The following is a 22,786-nucleotide window of genomic DNA, read 5'->3' on the forward strand; positions in this document are numbered from 1 at the left end:
ACGGCCAAGACGCGCAGAAGCCCCGCCACCTCTGGGAGCCGCTGTGGTGCCCCCAGTGGCTTATCTGCCCGAGGTGGACTCCCTGGCTGGCGTCCCTCTCAGGCCCCAGCCCAAAAGTGGGGGCCGGTTCGGCAGCCCTGGATAATGGACAGAGCCTGGGCTAGCGCAGTGGGGGCCAGCGCGGTGGGTCATCACTGACGCTGGGAGAGATCAACTGTGATTTAGAAACTAGGCTTTAGGTACAAGAATATTCGAGAGATACGGGTGTTGTGGAACGCACGGGTTCTCTCTCTCTCTCCCCCCCCCTCACACACACGCGCGCGCAGACACACACGCTACAAGAGGCAGCTAGATGAGAGAGGACGGGACGCGTGTCCTTGGGAACTCAAGCTCCTCTGCTTTTGCACGTTAGAGCATGCTTCGCTCACCTCCGAGACAGTCTTGGCCTCACGGCCACTGGGGAGCACCTCTCCCTGGGCAGGGTCGCCGCCCCAGCTGTACGACCACTAAAGGCTGCAGGGAAATAGGAACCACTGCTGGTCTCAGGCTGGGCACGTGATTTCATCGAATCCTCACAAAACCTTGCACGGCAAGGGGCGTGTCAGGCGTAATCTGCACACAGGGAAACCGAGTGTCTGAAAGGCCAAGGATGGTGACCATGTAGACTACAGAGCCAGCACGTGGCAGGGCCGTGGTCTGGAGACTGGGCTTTTTGACTCTGAAGTCTGTCCTCTGCCCCTAACTTGTGATGAGAGGGGTTGCCAGGCCTACCTGGCAAGGGCTGGTCGCCCTCAGCAAGGGCTGCAGCAGCTGAGGAGCCGAGGTCACTCACCTCAACCTGGCGTGCCACCTTCCCAGCAACCTCAGGGGGACAGCGCCTTTCCCCAAGGCCCCCTGCCCCCGTGCCTGAGGCTGGCCATACTGGGCCAGCAAACATGCAAGCCCACTTCCAGGCCTGGCTGGGCTGGGACATTTCTGTAACCTTGGAGGTCTTATTTTTAGCCCTTGGTTTACCTCTGCCTGTCTCCTGCTCGGCGGACAAGAGGACAGGAATAGGACTTACCCCTGCACCGCCACCTCCCCATGTGAACGCTTCCTCCCATCTGCCTTTGGGGCTCTGGCCTCCTTCTGTGTCTCGGTGCTGCCCCTGGGACGAGCACAGGGGCTGAGCACATTTTCTTTTACTGCTCTAGTTCTCCTGTCGTCGGCTAAAGACTTGAAGGTTCTGTCTCTTTCATCTGTGGACCTCTTTTTGGCGAACGCTACTCCTGTTCCACCTATGGAAACATGCTGGCCCAGTGGGTCAGAAGGGCGGGGAGAGTCGTCCTCGGCGCCATGGCCAGCTCGACCCTTAGACATCTTGGTCTGGAAGCCTGCCCTAGGAGCTGCCGAGACACCTCGGCAAGCCTCACACAAGCCTTTCTAGTCTGCCCCAAGAGGGTGCTTTCTCACTGAACTCTGAGCTGGGTAAAGAATTCTGGTCCTTTTTGTTTCCCCTGGTGAGTTCCATACTGTTAGAACTGCCCAGCCCCTGACTGTGTAAAGGGCCCTCAGAGGGGCTGGGCTAAGGGCGGGCTGGCTTCTTGCATCAAAGGCTGCAGCTCCCTCGGCCCCTGCACGTCTCACTGACCTGCTGCTGGCCTCAGCCCAGCTCCCCCGGCAGCCATGAGGAAACTGGCATCTCTCTCTGGGCCTCCTCTTGGGTGACGTGCACCCACGCTTCCTAGGACCCCCCTGGGGCTTCCAGGCTGCTCCCTCCACCTGCCACCCCTAGCCTGCCTCCACTCAGTCACAGCTGAGTTTCCAAGGCTCAGTTCAGGCATCACCCTTCTTGGCCCATGATCCTCTGGGCTCATTCTAGCCCCAGAACTCATTGTTGGATTGCGACTGTCTCTTTTGAGGCCAGTTTTCCTGTCTGGGGACCAGGCCTTGTCTACCTCTGTGTCCCAGGGCCAGGGGCACGTGTAGGTGCTGTTCAACCTGGCTTAGACAGGCCAAGAGCTGCAATGTCAAATGCCTGTTTGGGAAATGGACGAGGCACTTCAGAGACATGATTTGCTTGGTGCTCCACAGAAAAGAGGGAAGGAGGACTGTTCTGGGGGGTGGAAGCAGAGACCCCCAGGAGAAGGGCCTAGGAGTGGGGTTCCTGCAGCTTCCCTCCAGCTGTTCCCTGCTGGAAGGCAGGCATGTGAACTCAAGAGACAGAACCTAAGTCAGCTTCTGCCAGCCTGATGGGACCTGCTGATTTGCTCTAATGAAATTCTTCCTTACCTGTAGATAGTCATCACTTAGATCCAACACAGGGTGACAGTATGGCTGGGGCTCATTTGTTGGTCACCTGATAAATGAATACTCTTGTCCAGAGCAGCCCACCTCACTCTAAATATGAAAACTAGCAGATAAAAAAAAAAAAATCTTTCTCCTCCTGGGCTGTTTCCATTGAACTAACGCTTGTCTTATCACCCACTGGGATGCGGTATGTTGAGTCTGGCAGAGCTCTTCGTTAGTTATGTGACTCTTAAAATATTGACCCACAGTTTTATGAACCAGGTTCAGAGTGGTTTAAATGGATTTGTTCCCATCCAGAGCCTCTGGGCTTCCCCAGCATCGTCATGTCCCTGCCTAGACACACACACAGCCAACCTCCAGGGTGCACCGGCTCTCCCTCCGCACGCTGGGAGGGGTGGCAGGGGCGAGCAAGGGGACCGCTGGTTTTCATCCCCACCTCTACCCCTGCATCTCTGGACTGATGGAAACTCTCAGATACAGGCTGTGTGAAGAATTCAGCCCTTTCCAGGTGCCACCCTCAACTCCACCTTAGATCCAAGGCCAAAACAACCTGGATTAGGCTGGGTTGATGGTAAGTCAGACGGCAAGGCCAGTGGATGTCAAAGCCTGACTGGAGCCCACGGTTCTACTTTCCTGAGCTGCCGCTCTGCAGGCCAAGTCCATCTTTTAGGGCAGCCTGGGATGCAGAGGGAGCCCTGCTTTTCCAGGACCTAGAGATGCTCTAAAACAGTTCTCTCGGCACCTGGGAAGCTGACCAGATTTCTGCAACAGCAATGGCCTCTGGGAGCTTCGTCACAGGTAGCTCAGGCCAGGCCTGGGCAGCCATCGTGACTGGGAGGACCGGCCCGTTCCATCCAGGCTTCCCTCGGGGTGAGAACTGCTCTTCCTGGCAGAGGCCTCAGCCCAGCTGTCCCCACCTGGGAGGAGGCCTTGCCCAGTGCCCTGCAGGGCCCTGTGCGGTCGCCTGGCTGTGGCCGTCCTCCCATAGCCACTGTGGAGAGAGAGACCGTGCTCCCTGGCTAGAGGTGTCTATGCCAGTCCATTTCCCAGCAAATCTTTGTGAAATTCAAGCCCAGTTCCTCACAGGTCACATTGGGGTGTTGCAGAATTACTGCCATCTGGTCATTCTGCAACAACACAAAGACTTGGCTGCTGGTTTCACCTTACAGGCAGCGCACAGCTCAGGGTGGTGTCCACTGCCAACTGCATGCAGAGGCTGGGCGCATACCTCCACCACGGCCTTCGTCGCCACCTGCGAATGTCACCTTACACAACTGTCTTCCTCTGTGGGCTGTGCGCTTCGGGGTGGGGAGGATCTTTCTCATTGCCCAGTAGCTGGCACTAGCAGGTGTCCAACAGTTTGCTAGACAAGCAAAGGAAAGGTGTCTAGATCTGGGCTAGGAAACAACTGGCAAATGCATCCTCTGCCCACGAGGCACGTGGGCAGACGTCCTCAGGGCCCTTCCTTCCACACTGAGGAATTTCCGAGGGGTCACTTTCTAAGTTTGGCAGTGGGAAATGATCCATCTGGCAAGTAACGCAACTCTGAATATATAAGGGCTTCCTGAAGATTCCTGTGGTTCCCCGGCACGAGCTCAGCTTTATCAGGGCTCTGACCAGCGCTGGCCTCAGGCCTCTACGGAGACCTGGTCTGGCCTGGATGGGAAGGACGCACAGGAGGGCAGGCTTCTCCCTGCGGATGGGCAGCTTCGCTTTGTAACAAAGCATAGTGGGCAGCAGCAACCTCTTGTGCTCTTGCTTGTTGAAGTCAAGAGGGAAGGTGGGGGGGGGGGTCCACCATACACGGCCTGTGTAACCTGGACAGCTAACCTCCCTAACCTCCACTTCCCACCCCACAGGGTGAGGATTAAATGAGACACATTATGTAAAGCTCTCATCTCAGGGCCCGGCATGTTGTTAAGCATTCCATAAATATTAGTAATTATTATTATAAAAACCTTAAGGTGACAAGAGTCTGGTGTCATCAGAACACTGAAGAATGCTAGAACACAGAACACGAAGGGGGACAAGAACAAATGCAGCCTACGCCCTGGAGATGTTCACTCAGCACTTGCTGGGCACCTGCAGCGTTCCAGGCATTGCGCTAGGGGCTGGGCAGACACACTGTCCCAGCCCTTGGGCCTAGGGAGTCAGGAGGTAAACACATGCTCACTCCCCTACCTCCCCATGAGAATTTTCTTAGTCACAGACTGGCTCTTTGCTCCGGCATTTATTTACTGAGTTCCCACAGCAATGTTCTCAGCACTTTGGGCGATGGATCCCTCAGAGGATCTGAGGAAAGTGGTTTTACACGCATTCCTTCACACACTCTACCCACAAAACCTCCTCCATTCTATTGCAAGGAGTTCATGGGTCATGAAGCCTAAGGCGGAGCCTGCCTCACAGGACACACAGCAAAGTGCTGGTGTTTCTGAGGAGGCAAAGGGTCACAGAGGCCACGTAAGAGTTAGGTTTGATGAGTCTAACAGTTGGAAAATACACCAGGAGAAAGCCGAGAGGAGTGACGGCTTCCTTCAGCTTCAACAGCAGAACACTGAAGAATCTGACGGTTTCCTAGAATATTTAGGACACAAAAGATGGCGACCAGCTAACTGGTCTTTCATCTGCACTGAAGACTAATGAGAGGAAACAGACTGAGATGAAACTAGAGGGCTGTTAGAACTAAGGAAGAACTTCCCAACATGACAGACGCACTAAACAATTCAGTTCAAGTTGATTTAAAAAGTACACCACCATCTCACTTATCTAAAAGTCAACCACATACTCAATCTTGAGTGTCCGATACATGGGGCAGAACCAGGAAACAACCAACAGACAAAGCCTTGGTGGCCAACACAGGTGCCGGAGCCGGGAGTCGAGTGTGACTCACAGGGAAGTCCCCGCTTCGCTCCTCACTCAGACCCTTTCCTCTTCTTGACCGACAATTCTGACTACTAGACTCGGCTTCCTGGCTGACTCCGTGCCCCCACGGCACCTCACGCGCACAGCCGGCTGAGAGGCGCTACGGTGTCTCTCTGGGCAGCAGCAGAGAAGTGACAACGGGCCCTGACTGGAAAGGTGGACACAAAGACAGTTGGGGCAGGGCCTCAGTAAAGTCGAGTGAAAGCACACGGCACCGTGGGAGTATTTAGTGCAGAGGCAAAGCCGCAGAGCGCAGTAGAGCCTAAGGAAAATGCTTTGGTATCACCATATAAACATTGTGAATAATCCTAAATTATTAAAAAGGGCTACATGATGTCCAGTGGACACCATCAAAGCAAAAAATAGGTCCATAAATTAAAACAAGAGCAATTCCTTCTGTGAAGTTCCAGAGAGCTCAAACACGAAGGTGTTTAGAGAAGATCACAGCTGGCCCACCACTGAGGGAGACACCGTCGAGAGGACACCCAGCAGAGGAATGGTGCCGGGCGAGTGCAGGGCTGCTGCCTGGGTGGGCCCTGCTTCTGAGCGCTCCCCACAGCCCTTCAGTTCCAGGGTGATGGGAGCGAGGTCCTCATCGACCCCAGGAAACGAGCCACGTCCTCTGCCACACCGGCCCACTCCTGGGCTTGGAGGGCAGACACCGTGTCTCACTCATCCTCAACCTTGGAGCCTGGCCCAGCAGCCCCTGGCACGTCCTTGGGTCGTGGGGTCATGTGGGGCTGGCCCGGGGCAGCTTGCAGTCAGCGGCGTGCTGTGTGTTCTGCATCTCAGCTAGGCTTTGCTGGGTTGGGTTTTCAGAGCAGCTGCATAAGTTGGCCACTTGCTTTTTGCTTGACTCAACGGGCATGAGCTGGGCACTTGCTCTGGCCACTCTGTGAGGTCTCTGCCCACCTGAGTGCCCCCCTTTGGAGAAGTGTGCTCAGAAGGGAGAGTAATCGTGTTCAATTCCTCTTCAATAAATAAAGTGATTTATATCTAAGTGATTTATATCCACTGATGGCCTTTGTCATCAAGCACAGCAACCCCCTCAGGCTCTGGAGGCTTCCTGCCCAACCACCAAGAAAAAGCCACAATGCCCCAGAGAGTCGGGGAGTGGCAGTGAAGACAGATCAGAAACACTTCCCCACAGAGAGCACAGCCAAAAGCTAGAGAGCCAAGCACGTTCTGGTTACCTGCCAGGCAGCTGCAGGAGGTGACAGCCATGGGCACCTTTCTTCAGGCTTAGAGCCAACATGCAATCCTGTGGCCCATTTCCTGTATGGGCTAACCTCCCTCAGAGTATCTCAGGCCTCTGTGGCCTGGGCCTGGGCTCTGACTTCCAGCTACCCAAGAGAGGGTGCTTACAGCAGAGGCATTTGCTACTTCAAGTATCTGAACGTGCCCTAGAGGCTGGTGCAGCCCACCGGCAGGCAGCTCTTGCCAGGAACTGAGTGGGTCTGCTCATCAAATGGGACTGGCCTGAATATCACCAGCTTCTAGCACTCCTCAAAGTCTTGGAAAGGGACAGCCCTCCTTGGGTTTAAAAACTAAACAGCTGAGCCATCAACTTAGAAAGGTTAGCCTTAGGGGCCAAAGAGCAGTCTTTCCTCTGGGATGGGAATCTGTGGATGGACAAATACCCAGAGTGGCAGAAAAGACACAGATCGTGCCAGGGAATTCTGAAAAAGGTATATATATGGCAGATAGAGAGAGGTACAGAGAAAACAAAAATGCTAATTTTCCCCATCCTCTCTCACTGGTCAAATCACGTCACCATATGCTCAAAGAGCATTTGGAAAAAAACAACTGAAGGACTCCAAGTCACACTGGATTGCTGCAGCCCTAGGAGGTTCCTAGAATGGACAGAATTGCAGTCCATCGCAAAAAGATGAGTAAAGGGAACGGCAAAGCTGTACAAAGGAAATTTAACGAGAAGGAAAAAAACGCTGTTTGCTTAATGTGGCCCTGCGTTAAATCAACCAAGGGAACTCTCTTTTATAAGGTCTTTGAGAGTTGCAAAGTATTTAGTTTCGAGAGTTCCTGGTGGCCTAGAATTCTCTGTCTTGGGTCATCCTTGGGTAGTTATTTGGGCTGCAGGAAGGGACACTCTCACATCATGGCTCGGGCCCAGGAAGCCCCTGCCAGCCCCAGGGCCTGTTTGGGTTTGGGTCTCTACCCTCCTTGTACTCTTCCTTCCTCTCTCCAAACCTCAGCAGAGAAAGATTCTGTGTGTCTGCATAGGGTTCATAATCCTCAAATTGGGACAGCTGAGGGCTTAAAAACACACAGTCCTACCCAACAACGCAAGCAGCCTGACCAGAAGGAAAGCCCTCAATCCTCACCGCCCACCTCCTTGGCATCAGAGAAAAGCCCAAATGGCAGCAGAGGCCAGGGAAGGCGCTGTACCTAGCCTGGTGGGTGGCTCAGCCAGGTGGCTCAGCCAGGTGGCTGAGGAGAGCTGCAGGTGAAGCTGCACAGGCAGGCAGGGAGGGCTCCTTTCAGCATGAGACTTGGCTGCCCCAGTTTGCTTCCATGACAGTGGAAGTCAGAGAAAGGCGGATGTGCAGATGACAGTGATATAAGGAGGTCTGGGGGAGGGAAAAGGAAAAGATGTTCAATGTACCTGTGAAGTAGCTTAACAGCTCTCCTCTTGGAAACCTATGACAAATGTGGTATTTTTTTGTGACCTTGTGGGTTACACATTCAATATTCTACCAGGGAATCAGGGAGTAGTAAGAACAGCCGGGGCTTTGGGTCCGACACAAAAAGACCCAGGCCACAGAGGCCTGAGATACTCTGAGGGAGGTTAGCCCATACAGGAAATGGGCCACAGGATTGCATGTTGGCTCTAAGCCTGAAGAAAGGTGCCCATGGCTGTCACCTCCTGCAGGGCATGTTCAGATACTTGAAGTAGCAAATGCCTCTGCCGTAAGCACCCTCTCTTGGGTAGCTGGAAGTCAGAGCCCAGGTCTGTTACAATCCCTGCTCAGCTGTATCAGCCACGTGATCCGTCTGTAAAATGGACAAGGCAAAGTCTTCCTCACAAGGTTAAAATAAGGAGTCACAGTCTTGTGATATTCCATTTGCCCCCCTCTTAACGTATAAAACCCACCACTGTCACATTTCAAACTTAAAAGTACCTTCGAATTGAAAGATCAACTTGGGGAAAAGTAAAATCAAATGTATACAAAAGGGAATTTTAGTGTAAGTTTTCATAATTTAAAAGTGAGTTTGTGGTAAAAACCCTTTTCTCTGAGATCAAAAAGAAGACATGGACGCCTGCTATCATCACTTCCATTAAATACTGTATAGCACTATGAGGCAAGAAAAAGAAACAAATGGTGTGATACTGGAAAGGAAAAAATAAAACTGGGTACAGAGAAAATCAGAAAAAATCTACAGATGAATTATTTGAATTTAATAAATTTAGCAAGGTCACTGGATACAGGGTCAATAAAAATAAACTGTCTTTCCATATATCAGCAACAAAGAGAAAAGGACATTTATAAATACCATTTTAAACAGTATCACAAATATTAAATACCTAGGAGTAAATCTAATGAGAGATAATCAAGAAGACCACTGCATAAAAATTTATGAAACGTTACTGAGAAAAATTAACGAAGACCTAAATAGTGGGATACACCACGTCTGTGGAGTAGAAGACAATCATAAAAGGGTTAATTTTTTCCCAACTTGATTTACAGATCCAAAGCAATCTCAGTGTAAATCCCAGCAAGTTTGTGTGCATGTGTGTGGCAACTGACAATCTGATTCTGAAATCTACATGGAAATGGAAAGGGCCAAGAATAGGCTAGGTGCCCTTTATTGAGGAGCAGCAAGGTGGAAAAGTCTAACTCTACTGAATATCAAGACTTATAATAAAGGTGCAATGATTAAGACAGTGTGGTATTGGCACAAGAAGAGACATGCAGATCAGTGAAACAGAATAGAGTGCAGATACAGATCCGTGCGGATATAGACCCTTCATTTTGACAAAGGTGGCCCTGTGGAGCAGTAGGAATGATGCTGGGTCGCTTAGATGTCCATACGGAAAAAAAATGAAACTTGCTGTACTATATTCAAAAATCATTTCTGAGTAGATTATGGTCTAAAATAGAAAAGGTAAAACAATAGAGCTTCCAGAAGATAATGTAAGAATATTTTGATGGCTAATTGCCTATGTCCACTGGACGGGCCACAGAGTGCCCAGATTAAACATTATTTCTGAGTGTGTCTGTGAGGGTGTTTCTGGATGTCTGTGAGCACTTGAATTGGATAAAGTAGATTGCCCTCCCCAGTGTGGGAGGCCTGAATAGAACCAAAGGGTGAGGAGGGAGTTTTTCCTCTCACTGCTTGCCCTCTCGTCTTATCTTCTCCTCCCGGCAGACTGGGAGTTACCATTGACTTTCCTGGTTCTCAGGCCTTCAGACTGCAGACTGGGAGTTACCATTGACTTTCCTGGTTCTCCAGCTTACCAGACAGCAGATCATGGGACCTCTCAGCCTCCATAATCACATGAGCCAATCTCTCATAATAAATCTCCTTTTATATATATATACAAATATAAATATATATATATATATATATATCTCCTACTGGTTCTGTTTCTTGGAGAACTCTAATACCAAACATGTCTTCATGATGTTTATATAGTTTTCTTAAATGGGATATAAGAAGAATTAACCATACAGAAAAAAACTGATACACTGAACTACATTGAAATGAAGAATTTCTGTTCATTTAAACACCACCAAAGAGAGTAAAAAGGCAAGCTACTGAGTAGAAGAAGATATCTGCAACATGTATAACCAACAAAGGACTCATACCCAGAATAGAGAGAACTGTAAGTCAACAAGAAAAACGGAAAACCTAGAAGAATAATGGGCACAAAATTTGAAAAGGTATTCTACTGAATGGCCAATAAATATATGAAATCTTATATGGAGTGTTAAACTGGTACAACCACTTAGGAAAATCATTTGGCAGTATCCACTAAAGTGGGTATTTTCTCTGAGTTAGTAATTTCACTCCTAGGTATATACTCAAAAGAGATATGTGCATGTGTGCACCAAAAGACATGTATAAGCAGAATTATTTATTACAACCTCAAATTGGAAACAAATGTTGACTGAATTAATGCAGATTGGATAAATTACAATATATTCATACAAAGGAAGACTTATAGCAATCAAAATGAATGAATTAGAACTATATGCAGCAACAAAGATGAATTCTCACAAACATAATGCTGAAAGAAGAAAGTCAGACACAAAAGAGAAGACACTGAATGATTCCGTTTATGTGAAGTTCAAAGCCAGGCAAAACTGATCTATAGTGTTAGAAGTAATGATGGTGGATTCCTCTCTGGAGGAGAGAGGGGTATGCTGGAAGCTCCTGGGGTGTTGAAATGTTTTACTTCTTGATCTGGGTGATAGTTACATGGGTGTGTTTGTTTGCTAATACTCTTTGAACTAGATGCACATGACTTGTGCACTTTTCTCTATGCATGTCATAGTTCAAAAATAAGTTTTACAAAGTGAGTTTATGTAAGAATCTATTTTCCAGTGTGTGGACTACGGGAGAAAATAGTGGAATGGATATTAAGTCACACTACGCGCTGAGACATGGACCAGTGTGCACGATGTGTCTGCATCTGGCCTCTGCCCAGTATAATCTCCCCACTGCTGCTGGCTTCCACATTTCCTCACTCTGATCAGTTCTGCCCTTAGAATGCCAGCAGGAGCCGAGGGGCTAGCAATTTCTATCAGGGGCTGAGCACCCTGGCCCAGCAGCATAGGAAACCTCTGATGAGACAATTCAGTGCTTCACAGCATGACTTCAGGCTCCACCCCCCCACCCCCCCACCCCCCCATTCTCCCAAGACGCAGGGAAAGGGTGCTAACTCAACGCAGCTGAGTAAGAGCTCCCCTGCCCTGGCCACCTGTGGGCTGCATTACATTTGTGGGAGACTGGGTGACTGTAACCCAATGGTAATGTAAGCTACACAGAAGGCAGTCTCGCTGACCCAGGCCTTGCTGCCCTCCCTGCCCAGGACCCACAGGCAAGTTCAGCATCACTCTGTGTAGCTGTTCCAGGCCCCACCCCTGCCGTGTATCACGTGGCTGAGGCAGTATCCCCGGGAGAAGCCTGCTGGCTCTGCCTCTGGCTACAGCTTGACCTGGGGCAGGGCACCACTAGGGGAACTGGCCTCCCTTTCTATAAGTGGGAGTGTTCATACTCCCCCGCTTCCCTTCCTATGGGGAAAACTCGGGTCAAATGAAACACTGCATTTTGGCACCCAGGATATCACTATTGCTGCTGCATGGAGTGAGGTGGTGGGAGGGAACAGGAGCCCCCCACCATCTCTCTGCACGGTGTGGAAGTGGAGACGCACATCCCTCACTGATCACCATCTTGATTCCAGCAGCTTAAGCAGGAGTCATGCCTGCATCACACCAAAGCCCGACACTAAAGGCTGCAGGAGGAAAACAGCGAGCTCCCACCTGCACCGCCAGCGGCCGACTCCAAGACGCCCACTGCGGCTGCCGGCTTGCTCCCATGAGGTCACTTCTGGCAACTTTCTCTGGCTGAGTTGCCTCCAATTTCCCTAAAACCCCTCCTCCTCCCCCTTGATTTCCAGCTCTCCTTTCTCCTAACCAAGGGCTTCACCAGGAACAAGGAAGGCATTCTTCATTCTAACCTGGCAGTGTCAGCGGGAGGTCTGGAGGCTCTCAGGTAACACCACTCCTTAGCCTGAGGAACTGGCATCAGGTCCAAGGTGCAGGCACAGAGTGTCATTTCCAAAGTACTGGGAACACTGGGAAGTGTTAGTGTTGGTTTGCAGTTGTCAGGGCTGCTGGGAAATATTCCATCTGCTTATTTAGGTGAAGGAAGAGGACAAGAACAAAGCAGAGGAGGAAACGAATTAAATGCAGGGCTTTATCCAGGAGCCCTGCTCTTTCTCCTGCCCGAGTGCAGTGGCCAAGAAAAGGCGCCTCTCAGCTCTCCCGCCACAGGAGCGTACACTGCCTGGTGGCCCAGCTGCAGCCCCTGACCCACCGCTGCATTGACACCAAGGCCACACTTCCCGAGGGCTGCTCCCAGCCGGTGACTAAGCACTCGAAGGACCTGCAGGATGTGAGGCTCCTCCAGCAGGTGACTTTGGTTCCAGGACTTCCCATCAGTCCGGCTGAACCTTCTTAAAACTGGGCTGCAGCCCAAGACTCTTCCTACCCAGTCCTCCTCCTACGCCCTCTTCCACAGGGGCTGAGCTTGTGTCAAGATCTGAAGACGCTCCTCCTGCTTTCTCCTCTTCTCTCCCCTTCTAATCCTGTCCTGGCATCTGCTTCTCAGCAGACCTGCTGTGTTAACACAGTGGTACTGGACTGGGTCTGAGAGAGAGGCAAAGAGATGGAGTTTGGGGCCTGGCTCGCTTACTACCCAGTGGGCGGAGACGACACTCTTCAGAGTCGAATGTGGGGCATGGAGAGTCCCTGGCACAAAGTAGTGGCCCAGCTGCTCAAAGACTCACCAGTGGTGACCTGGGAAAAAGCCTTTGCTCGACCGTGTCTATTCAAGCATTTGAGAGCCCGGGAGGTGCAGCGTCTACCAGGACCATGAAGTGAGGCACACGGTGCCCAGCAGGGGGACGGTGACAGGCTGAGGGCCCTCAACCAGCAGCTGCAGGCTAAGCCGGAGAGCCAGAGGGCATCTTACAGAGGCAGCTTACAGAAAGGTGGCCCACACTCCCCGCGGAAGGCTAGCGACATCCTGTGCTGCAAGACATGCAGGGGGCCCACCCTGCATCCCCCACCTCATTTCTGGGGCTTCAAGGCCCGTAACTAGGTTTAAATGCCAGGGAAATGGGGCTGGGGATGTGCTGGGCCTGATAAGGCAGAAAGAGATTATATACCAAGGGTGGGAAGGATGAGCTAGCAGGATTTGAGGGCCTTCATCAAAGGGGCCAGGCAATGAGATGAGCAAGAATTCACTGATCTGGGCATATTTTCTTGGGATGTGGGATTCAGCACCCTTTCAAAGACCCTAGGGGATGGGGCAAACTCGCTGCTGGAGTGGTCCTTAGAGGCCTGCAGACAGTGACAGCTAAGGCTGAGCGAAGTGGAAGGGCGTGAGCTGCCCTGAAAGACAGCTGGGGAAGGAAGAAAGAGGCTGAGGGAAGGGGCCTGCTGGGTCCAGAAGACCTAGCAGAGGCCTATGGACTGTGGGAGGGCCCACAGGACACCCCCTTCACCAGGCTCACCAGAAGTGTGCTGGTGAGAGGAACACCAGCATTGCTAAGGAGATTGGTAGTGGCTCTTCTTTGCAGGCCACCAAGGACAGCAGAAGAGGCAGTCACAGAGCTGGGTGATGGAACCCAAGGCAGCTCAGGCCAGGGGTAACGCAACAAGGGTCCCTCTGAACTACCAGGATTCTTCGCGCTGTGTGCCCAGGGGTCAGCAGACGAGAGGAGGAGTCACATCGTGGAGGGGAGGGAATCTCCTGGTGCTGCCTTGCCCGACTGTGAACAGACACATGGACATATGTGTCAACCCCGTCCTGAGAAGGATATGACAACCAAGGGCCCAGAAAGTCCCCATGAAGTTTTGAGTCACACCACCAGCTAAGCTGCCAAGACCTGCTGACGTGCTGGCTGAAGGTGAGAAGAATTCTGAATGGGCAGCGGAGGAGGGAGAGGACCAGATGGGGCCCCAAGTGTCACTACAGTAATGGAGGTGGTAGTCTGTCCCATTAACATGTCCTTTCTAAGCTCTTCCTCAGGAACAGAGGCCACGGGAGCCACAGACAAGTTGCTCCCCACACGAGTGGAGAAATGGATCTGTGCAGGGCAAGGGGTGGGCTGTGGCTGCCACAAGAAGCCCCGTCCAGGCAAACGGCCCTCTGGATCCCTGTGCCCAGGGGTGACTGGGCACCGCAGGGGTCCTGAGGCAGGCCCGCCCCTGTGGGACCTGAGAACAGCACCGTGGGCTGACACTCTGCCTGCCCAGCCTCCTTTCCCCGTCCCTCTCCTTCACAGGGGCAGGCCAGAATGGGCTTTGGAATCTGCTAGAACTAGAGGAAAATTCAGGTTCTGCTCTTGACCATGGTGTGACCTAGGGCAGGTTAACCTCTCTGACTCTCAGCCTTGTTTTGTTTTTACTTTATTTAATCTGTAAAACTGTGAAAATAATATAACCTCCTTGACTTTTTTTAAATCTGTAAAACTATAAAAATAAGATCTGTCTTGAATGGTTTTGAAACTAGAAATAACTTGGGTAAGCCCCTAGCCCAGTGCTGGTGAGTTGTGGGCATTCAGGAGGCGGTAGCTCCTATCACTATTATGCTACATGGATCAGAAACTCTACAGGTCGTGAACAAAGTATAGCCTTGCAATTAGACTCAGCTTCTGCAAGTTTGCTTGGCATATTTAATGCTCTTTATAATTATTACCATGCCCTCCTATCAGGCAAAAAATGGTACGTAGTGATGTAAATAACTGTAATTACTACTATATTTACAGAATTAAATCAAATGTTTGCAGTCTCTTTCTTCTATGTGTCAGTTCTTCAGAATGCATAAACCATCCAAGGAAACCGTTTTCCCTGATGTCATGCATAATTTAATCCTCATGATAATCCCACAAAAAATGAAAAAACAAAGGTTGGAAAGCCAAAGGCTGGGTAGCCAGGTTCCCTCTCTAAAAGGATTCAATTAGGTCCCCCAACCCCTGGGCTAGGCACCAGGGGTGCTGAAATAAACAAAACAGGCCTTGACCTTAAAAGGACTCAGTGTAGAGGAAGCAGGAGACAAATAAACCAGTGCCTGAAGTGCACTGTGATGAGTGCTGAAGCTGAAGCAGAAGCGGACAGGTGAGGCAGAGGACCGCGGAGAAGGCACTCACGCCTCAGCCTTTCATGATGGTTGTCAGGGGTTGGAATGGCTTCCCAGAAGAAGTAATACTTGGCTGAGAGTGGAAGGAGAAGTAGAGATTACCCAGATGGGTGTGAGCGGGCGGTGGGAAAGAGTGGTGTTCTAGAAACGGGGCATGGCATGGTCACACAGAGACACCTTGCATGCGGCAGACTCAAGATGGTCTGGCAGGATGGAATGTGGGGTACGCTAGAGCAGGTGAGCGTCTAATCACAGAGCTGTCTTCTGGTGACGGGTGCCCAGTCCCTTCCTCTAGCCTACGAGCCCCTGAGGGCCACATGAGTGTTTATTCAGCTCTGCAGCCTCAGTGACTAGTTCTGTACTGGTACCCAGCAGAAACTCTCTGTATGCTTGTTGAATGAATGAGTAATCAGACTCACATTTTTAAAAGTTTATTTAGACTTCTGGTTCTGACAAGATGGTAAACTGAACTGATGTGGACCTCTTTCCCAACACAAACACATAGAAAAGATGGATAAGAGATACCAAAAGAATAATCTGAATATGTGACTGAGCATGAAAGAATGAAGGGAAAATTCCCAGTTACTTGAAATGAAAAGGAAACTAAGTCAAAGCCATAATCATTACCATAGCAAAGGAGGGCTGGGAGTATGAGACCTTGATACAGTTATAGGAGTTAAGGTTTTCATGCCCACAGGAGGGAGAAGACCTGGCCGGGAACTGGAACTGAGAGCCCTGCAGAAAGCCAGGATCCAGGAAGGGCTGCTGGTCTTTGAACAGGGACCAGGAAGACCTTTCTCACAGCCCAGAGGAATGTCTGCATATGGCGCAGAGGGGAGGCGCTCCTTTGTGGGACGGGATCCCAAGCCTGTACCGCATGTGTGTGTCGAGGCTGAATGCACACTACCCGGTTCTGGGAATCCTAAGCCAAGAGGTTAACACCAAACTGGCAAGACCTATGGAACTCCCAGGATCCTGGAAGAATAAAGGCAAAAGCGATGAAAGAATGCATCCACAAGCCAGGGCATATGGGACTCTCACAGTGAACACAATCCCTGCTTAAGACAATCTCCTGATAAAAAAGAACAAACCATGTGAAAAAATGAACCACCATAAAGGCAAGTCAATAGAGACTCATATGGGAGAACTGGTACCCTTAGAACTAGAAATAAGCGAACAATCAGAAAAAGGCTATACAATAAGTATAATCAAAATAACTGGAAGAGATGAAAGGAATAGAAATCATAGTGAAAAACTAGGACAGGAAAAAAAGAACAGTAAAAAAAAAAATAATGGGCTGATTTTAAAAAGCTCCAAACAGAACTTCTAAAAATTAAAAATAAAAACTAAACACCCAAATCAGGAAGGGGTATCAAAGAGCAGATTATAAACAGCTATAAGGGGACTAGTAAACCGACAGACGGTTTATTAGTCTCCTTATAGCTCCTTATCTTTGAGGACGTGCCTCACAACGCAGCACTGGCAGAAAAGGAGGAGGAAAAAGAGAGGTGAAAGAATCAGATGGTAAGTTTCTAACAGGAGTTCCAAAAGAACAGATTAGGGAGAATAAAAAAGATAATAGATAATTTCAAAATGGGAAGAACTACACTGAGTCCTAAGCTACACAGATGAACAGTACAGATGAATCTACTCTTAGGCGTAATGTAGTAAGATGGCAGAACATCGAAGACAAAAATAATGTCGCAAAAGCAACCAGAATGAAGAGGCATGTAAAGCTCCCTCAGGCTGCAGAGAGGACAGGGTGGAGGTGAAAGGGCTAAAGGCAGGGAGGACATTTTGCACAGGAGTCCGGCCATCCTGGCGGTGAGGAGGAGGACGGTGGGGAGTACTGTGGACGAAGCTGTTTGTCTGTGCAGGGTGCCACCATCCATGGAGTTGCTCCCAAGTCAGAAGCAGTCACTGGCCTCCGTACTGTTCCCACGGCTCTCAACTCTTACCGCTGAAGCGCCCCCTGGAGGGTGCTGCAGCGCCTTCTTCTGTTTACACAAACTCCTTGAGGTCACAGACCAGGCCCCGTTCATCTTTGTCTCCCGAGTGCCTCGCACAACACATTGTACGGAGTAGGGGCTTAATAAATAAATGTTGAAATGAATTCTCATGAGTCACTTGTTCACCCTTTTAGGCCTGTTCTTTGCTCTCTGAAGAGACCTCCAAGCCCTAATTTGAAAAACATGACTTTCAATCAGTTCTGGCTTCACTGGATTTAACATGCATATTAAAGGCTGGTGAAGTTTCTGCAACAGAGAAAAAGAAGGTGGTCCCCAGGTCCGTGGCTTGCGACTGGCAGTACCTGTCAGGGCGGGGGGGAGGCCGGAGACTCACACCTCTTAGATGCAGATTTGACCAGCGTTTGGGAGGCTGGCGGAATAATTCAAGGAGAAGAGCTTTACTAATCTAACCTGAGGCACAATAGGGCAGCTTCTTTCCCCTAATGCCCTCAGAGCTTTAAGAATGCTTACCTGAGAGCTGTGCCCTCCAGAGTCTAAGTCCCACCAGAGATGGACAAGTTCCAGGGCCTGTCCTCCCTGGAGCACAGAGGCTAAATGAGCTTCCTGATGGAGAAGAATGGGATGACATAGAGTCACAGATCGGGGCTACTAGGATATTCCAGGAAAGGAAGCTGACACGAGAGTCCAGGAAGTATAAAAGCAGAGTGCCTATTTTCAGGACTATTCCATTTAATAGGAAAAGGCCACTGGGGAGAACGAGAGCCACAGTACTTATTCAGAAAAACTTCTTTGCTGATGGACTGAATTTGGCAGGGATAGATACGAAAATGATTACAAATTATACTGCAGAGAACACCCAGATAAAAGCAGTAGTTTCAATAATTAAATGTACCAAACTAATATTCAGCTAATTTCTTCTATATGTAGAACCCCATCTCTCTGCTGCCGTTGCCTGCATGTTACTTGGCTGAGACAACATGGGCCCCTTAAGGGCCTGGGGTGGAATCTCCTCATTTCCTAAACACCAAGGTTGAGATTCAGGTAGTCGAGGGAATTGTCCCTAACAGTAAACAGAGGAACACAGGGCAGAGCGTGGGAGAGAGGAGAAAGTCACAGGCAAGCTCACGGGGCTCTCCATGCTTGACTTCACAGCTCACAGTGGGGAGAGGAGGCTGCCTTCGGACGGAGCGCGCACAGCTGAGGGCAGTCAGAGGAGAGTGCCCCAGCCTCTTACTACTCAAAACTCTGCTAGCTGCAGCCACAGTGCAGGGATGCGGCCCTGCTGGCACTGGGAAAACAGAAGCGAAGTCAGGATGATTTTTCTGAGACGATTTTTCAGGAGAGGCAATCAACGTTTACTGGGGGCATTCTACGTGCTAGGCCGGCAACAATGTCTTCCCATTCAATCCCCATGACAATCGTGCCAGAAAAGTTATCATTAGTCCCGTTGTTCTTAACAGATGAAGAAACCTGAGGCTCGGGGAGGTTAGAAAACTTGTCCACGGGTTGAGAATAAACCCCAAGACTGCCTCTAGCAAGAGAGAACGGTAGGGAGGGACCACTGAGGCATCTGATAGTCATACTTTCTGAGATCATGGCTCCTACCCAGTTTCCTACACAAAGGCTTTCTTTTACAGGTCTTTGGTCCAAAGCTTATCAATACTTACAACTCCTACATTCTCTCCTACATTGCTTATTCTGATAATACGCTAGGAGTTGGGAATTAGGCCAAGAAACAGAGCTAGGTTATTTTCTCCAATCAGTTTCAAAGACAACGTAAGTTGTTGTCACCGGACCTCTGAACTGCTCAGACATAAACTTAAAGCTGGTGCCCTTCTCCCACTGAACAAAAACTCTGCCAACCTTATTTCCAAAGAGCAGAGAGTCAGGCCAGAATTGGAGTATGTAAACACCCCTGAGTCTGACACCACTGTGTTTCTGCGGCCACAATCTGTCGTGTGAGGGGCTGCCATCCATGGCCATCCAGCAAGCATCAGGGAGCTCAGGGCAGCGCTTGACAAGGAGGGCTATGGCTTACAATTCTCTCACTCCCTAACAATGCTTGCCCCTGCCACCGAGGGACTCGCTCACCTGTCCCCGTCAGTCCTGACCCCAGAGAAGTCTAGCCCTACTTCTCTGCTGAACTAAGCATTATCAGAAGCTGAGATTGTATCTCTGACACAATGGCCTAGAAATCCTGTAACTGCCTTCCAGAAACAGTGCCATCCAAGAGGAGGAATGATGGTGTTAAAGGATGCTTGGTCAACCTTTTCTGAATGATTAATTTGGTGGGAATTGAGGGTACACAATAGCTGACGATAGCATCCTCCTAAAGATAAATTACAAAGAGGAATAATGCCTTGAAAGTGATCTGAATGGAAATTTGGTCACGAAGGCACACAGTAACCCATCTTCCACCCATAACAGAGCATGAGGTCTTGAGGAAGACGTGAGTTTCTCTTCTGGAAGGTAATGTATGATTCCACTGGCCTGTGCCTATTTGATCCTTCCACTGGATAAAATAAAACAGTTGACTATTCAAACAATTAGTCCTTGAGTCCAGGTTGGGACTATTCTTGTCATCAATGAGGTTTCCAAAAGTAGCAACTTGGGACATCAATTGCCTTTCATCTATTTTCTTCCCCGAATTAATGTGATGATGCTGACGCTGCCTCACACAGCTGTGGCAAGTGACCTTGAACAAGTTACATACATTCCCTAGACCTCAGCTTCTGCAAGTACAACAATAATAAAAGAAAAGTCTTCAGGTTACCATGAGAATAACATGGGATAACAAACGTAGTGTCCCTGGAATGTGCCTAACACCCAGGAGGAGCCCAAGGGGAGCTGCCCTCACCCTTCATCACCGTCCTTGTCATCATCAGGGCACACTCCCTTTACCTCACTCACCACCACTTTCACTGGCCCACAGACAAAAATACACCGTCAAGGAGGCAGTCTGTGATGAAGAGAAGAGGTGTATAAAACTATGCCAAGTGCCATCTTTCTAATAAGGCCACCAACTTAAACCTCTGTAAGTACCCAGAAATCCCCCAACTGTAAAATTCCCAAGGTAAGGGGGCGGAGAGGGATAAATTGGGAGATTGGGATTGACGTATACACACTACTATATATAAAATAGGTAACTAATAAGGACCTGCTGTATAGCACAGGGAGCTCTACTCAGTACTCTGTAATGACCTGTATGGGAAAAGAATCTTAAAAAAGAGTGAATATATGTATATGTGTAACTGATTCACTTTACTGTACGCCTGAAAATAACACAACATTGTAAGTCAACTATACTCCAATAAAAATTATTTTAAAAATCTAAAAAACTTTTTTAAAGAAAGAAAGAAAGAAAAGATTCACAAGGTGGCCTATCACAACAAACCTGTAAACACAGTATAGTCAGACCGAATGACAACAACAGCCACAGTCACACGGTGAACCCAGTTAGCAAGCGCATGATTGGAGACGGAGTGGGTAGCGCAGTATCTAGAGGAGCTGGAGCCTGGAAAGGAAGGTTTGCTTTGAAACAGACTTCTAATACATTACACCTGCTCCTACACAAGTATTCCAAGTCCTATATTGAAGGGCAAAAGAGATTTTACAGGAGAAATATTTTTGTGCCAGCTATTTTCTAGTACAGTCACAAAAAGTGTGATTCCCTTCCTGACAATCCCTTTGTCAGGGAAGCCCAGTGTAAGGAAGACTATGGGTGCTACCTCTGCAGGACATGGTGAGCTGACACTCTTTCCCACAGAGTGACTTACTTGTTGCTGTCACGGTACTCGTAGATGTGACATCCTTGAGGCAATCCTGTCTCGTGGTCCAGAGTAAAAGCAAGCTTTAGCTGAATGAGAGAAAAGAAAAACAAGTAAGTTTTAGGTAGCATGCTCTATTCATTCTGACAGCTGAAATGAAAAACAACAACAACAAGAAGACAAGCAAAATCACACTCCCTCAAGATGATGTGTTATGGAGAACCCGGGTCTGCCCCCTCTGGGAAGAGCCTGCACCTTACAGGACACTGTTGTCAAGGAGGACAGTTACCAGGACTTGACTTCTTCAGTTAGCATGCAACCAATTTTTTTTTATTAAGCACCTACTTTGTGCCAGACACTGAGCTAGCTGATGGGGAAAGAACAGTGAACAGTAAGCAGAGAGGATCTTATGGTCTAGTAGAGGAGACAGACATCAATCACATAATTATGCTGATGAATGGAAAAACTTTTTTTATATATACGAAACTTTGAAATAGGTTCTCTAAAGAAGGAAAAAACCTCCCATGTTTCTATAGAAGTAAATAACCTGACCTAGACTGGGAAAGTGGGAAGGAGGGGTTACCTAGACTGTGCAAAAGATGGATGGGGAGAGAAGAGGGTGCTCCTCAGCAGAGAACATAACATGTATAGAGCCCTCGGTGCAGGAGTTGCAGGAACTGAAGGATGTATATGGGGAAATGGTGGGCAATGATGCTGGAGAGGAAGGCCAGGGCAGGGTACGTGGGACCTTCTCAGCCATGTTAGAGTTTTTGGCCTTTACCTTACTAGCAAAGGGAAGCCTGTGACATGTTTTAAGGAAGGGGTGGATGACATGACCAAAGTTAAGTTTTAGCAGGATCCCTCTGGCTACTGCATAGAGAAAAGACTGTAGAGGAGAGGGCAGAAGTAGGAGCCCCGTGGGAGGCTACCGAGTAGTGCAGGTGAGCAGTGATGGGGGCTGGGACGAGAGGGCAGGTGGGCAAGATGGAGAGAAATGGACAATTTGAGATCTCAAGTAAATTTTTAGAAGTAGAATCGACAGAATACGCTGATGGATTTGGTGTTGGGGAGTGGTGAGGACAGAAAAGAAGAAATCAAGGATGGTTCAAGGTTTTGATTTAAACAACCAGGCAGGTGGTGGTTTCATTGCTGAGTGAGAAGACTGAATGCGGGGATGGGTAGAGAGTCCAAAGTCTGGTTTTGGACATGTTCACATTTTTTTGGCTGTGCCACGAGGCATGTGGGATCTTCCCTGACCAGGGATCGAACCCGTGCCCCCTGCAATCCTGCAATGGGAGCACAGAGTCTTAATCACTGGACCGCCAGGGAAGTCCTGGACATGTTAACTTTGAGGCACTCATCAGCTTTTTCTGATTAGGGAAGATCAGGAACAAGGAATCTGGTAATAAACTCTGGATTCTGAGGGGAGTGCTCGGGAGTTGCTGGGAAGCCCGAGCTCAGTGAGTTGTGTGTGTCTTGCTAGAGCCCAGTTGGCTATGGCAGCTCTAACATTTCCAAATGCAGGGTCATTTACTAGATTTACAAATTCACTGGGTTTAAAAATCACCAGGGAGGGAATTCCCTGGCGGTCCAGTGGTTACGACTTGGTGCTTTCACTGTGGTGGCCCGGGTTCAATCCCTGGTTGGGGAACTAAGATCCTTCAAGCTGCACGGGCGAGGCCAAACAAACAAACTAACTAATAATAAGTTAAATTAAATTAAAAAATTAAAATCACCAGGGAAGTTTTAACTAAAATTAACTGCACATTAGGAGGATACATTGTTATAACTTTTTTTTTTTTTTTTAACTGCAAGGCTGTTAACACAACTAATGATATGCATCATTAGATGCTGGATGATTTTTCTCTTCCTTAGAGGGAAACGAGCTTGTAGGAATGGCCTGTCCTCTCAATGACCCAGATGAAAATACAAAAACAGAAACAAGCC

General features: G+C 49.2%; 1 protein-coding gene across 5 annotated transcripts in view; it reads right to left on the bottom strand.

Moving 5' to 3' along the window:
- The window catches only part of DIS3L2 (DIS3 like 3'-5' exoribonuclease 2), a 370,836-nt gene that overhangs the window by 17,165 nt on the left and 330,885 nt on the right, over positions 1-22,786 (bottom strand). For 3 of the 5 annotated variants that reach the window (XR_014245636.1, XM_082395568.1, XM_082395569.1), the window contains exon 14: positions 20,849-20,928. Coding sequence is in view for 4 of the 5 variants with exons in the window: in XM_082395568.1 (XP_082251694.1) it covers positions 20,849-20,928 (80 nt within the window). In the remaining variant the exon portion in view is untranslated. Of the gene's footprint in view, positions 1-12,046; positions 12,090-20,555; positions 20,587-20,848; positions 20,929-22,786 lie in introns of those variants that run through there. The other 2 variants (XM_082395570.1, XM_082395571.1) reach the window with 2 other exon arrangements.

The sequence above is a fragment of the Balaenoptera borealis genome (assembly GCF_965194805.1).
Source record: "Balaenoptera borealis genome assembly, chromosome: 6".
Taxonomy (NCBI): Eukaryota; Metazoa; Chordata; class Mammalia; order Artiodactyla; family Balaenopteridae; genus Balaenoptera; species Balaenoptera borealis.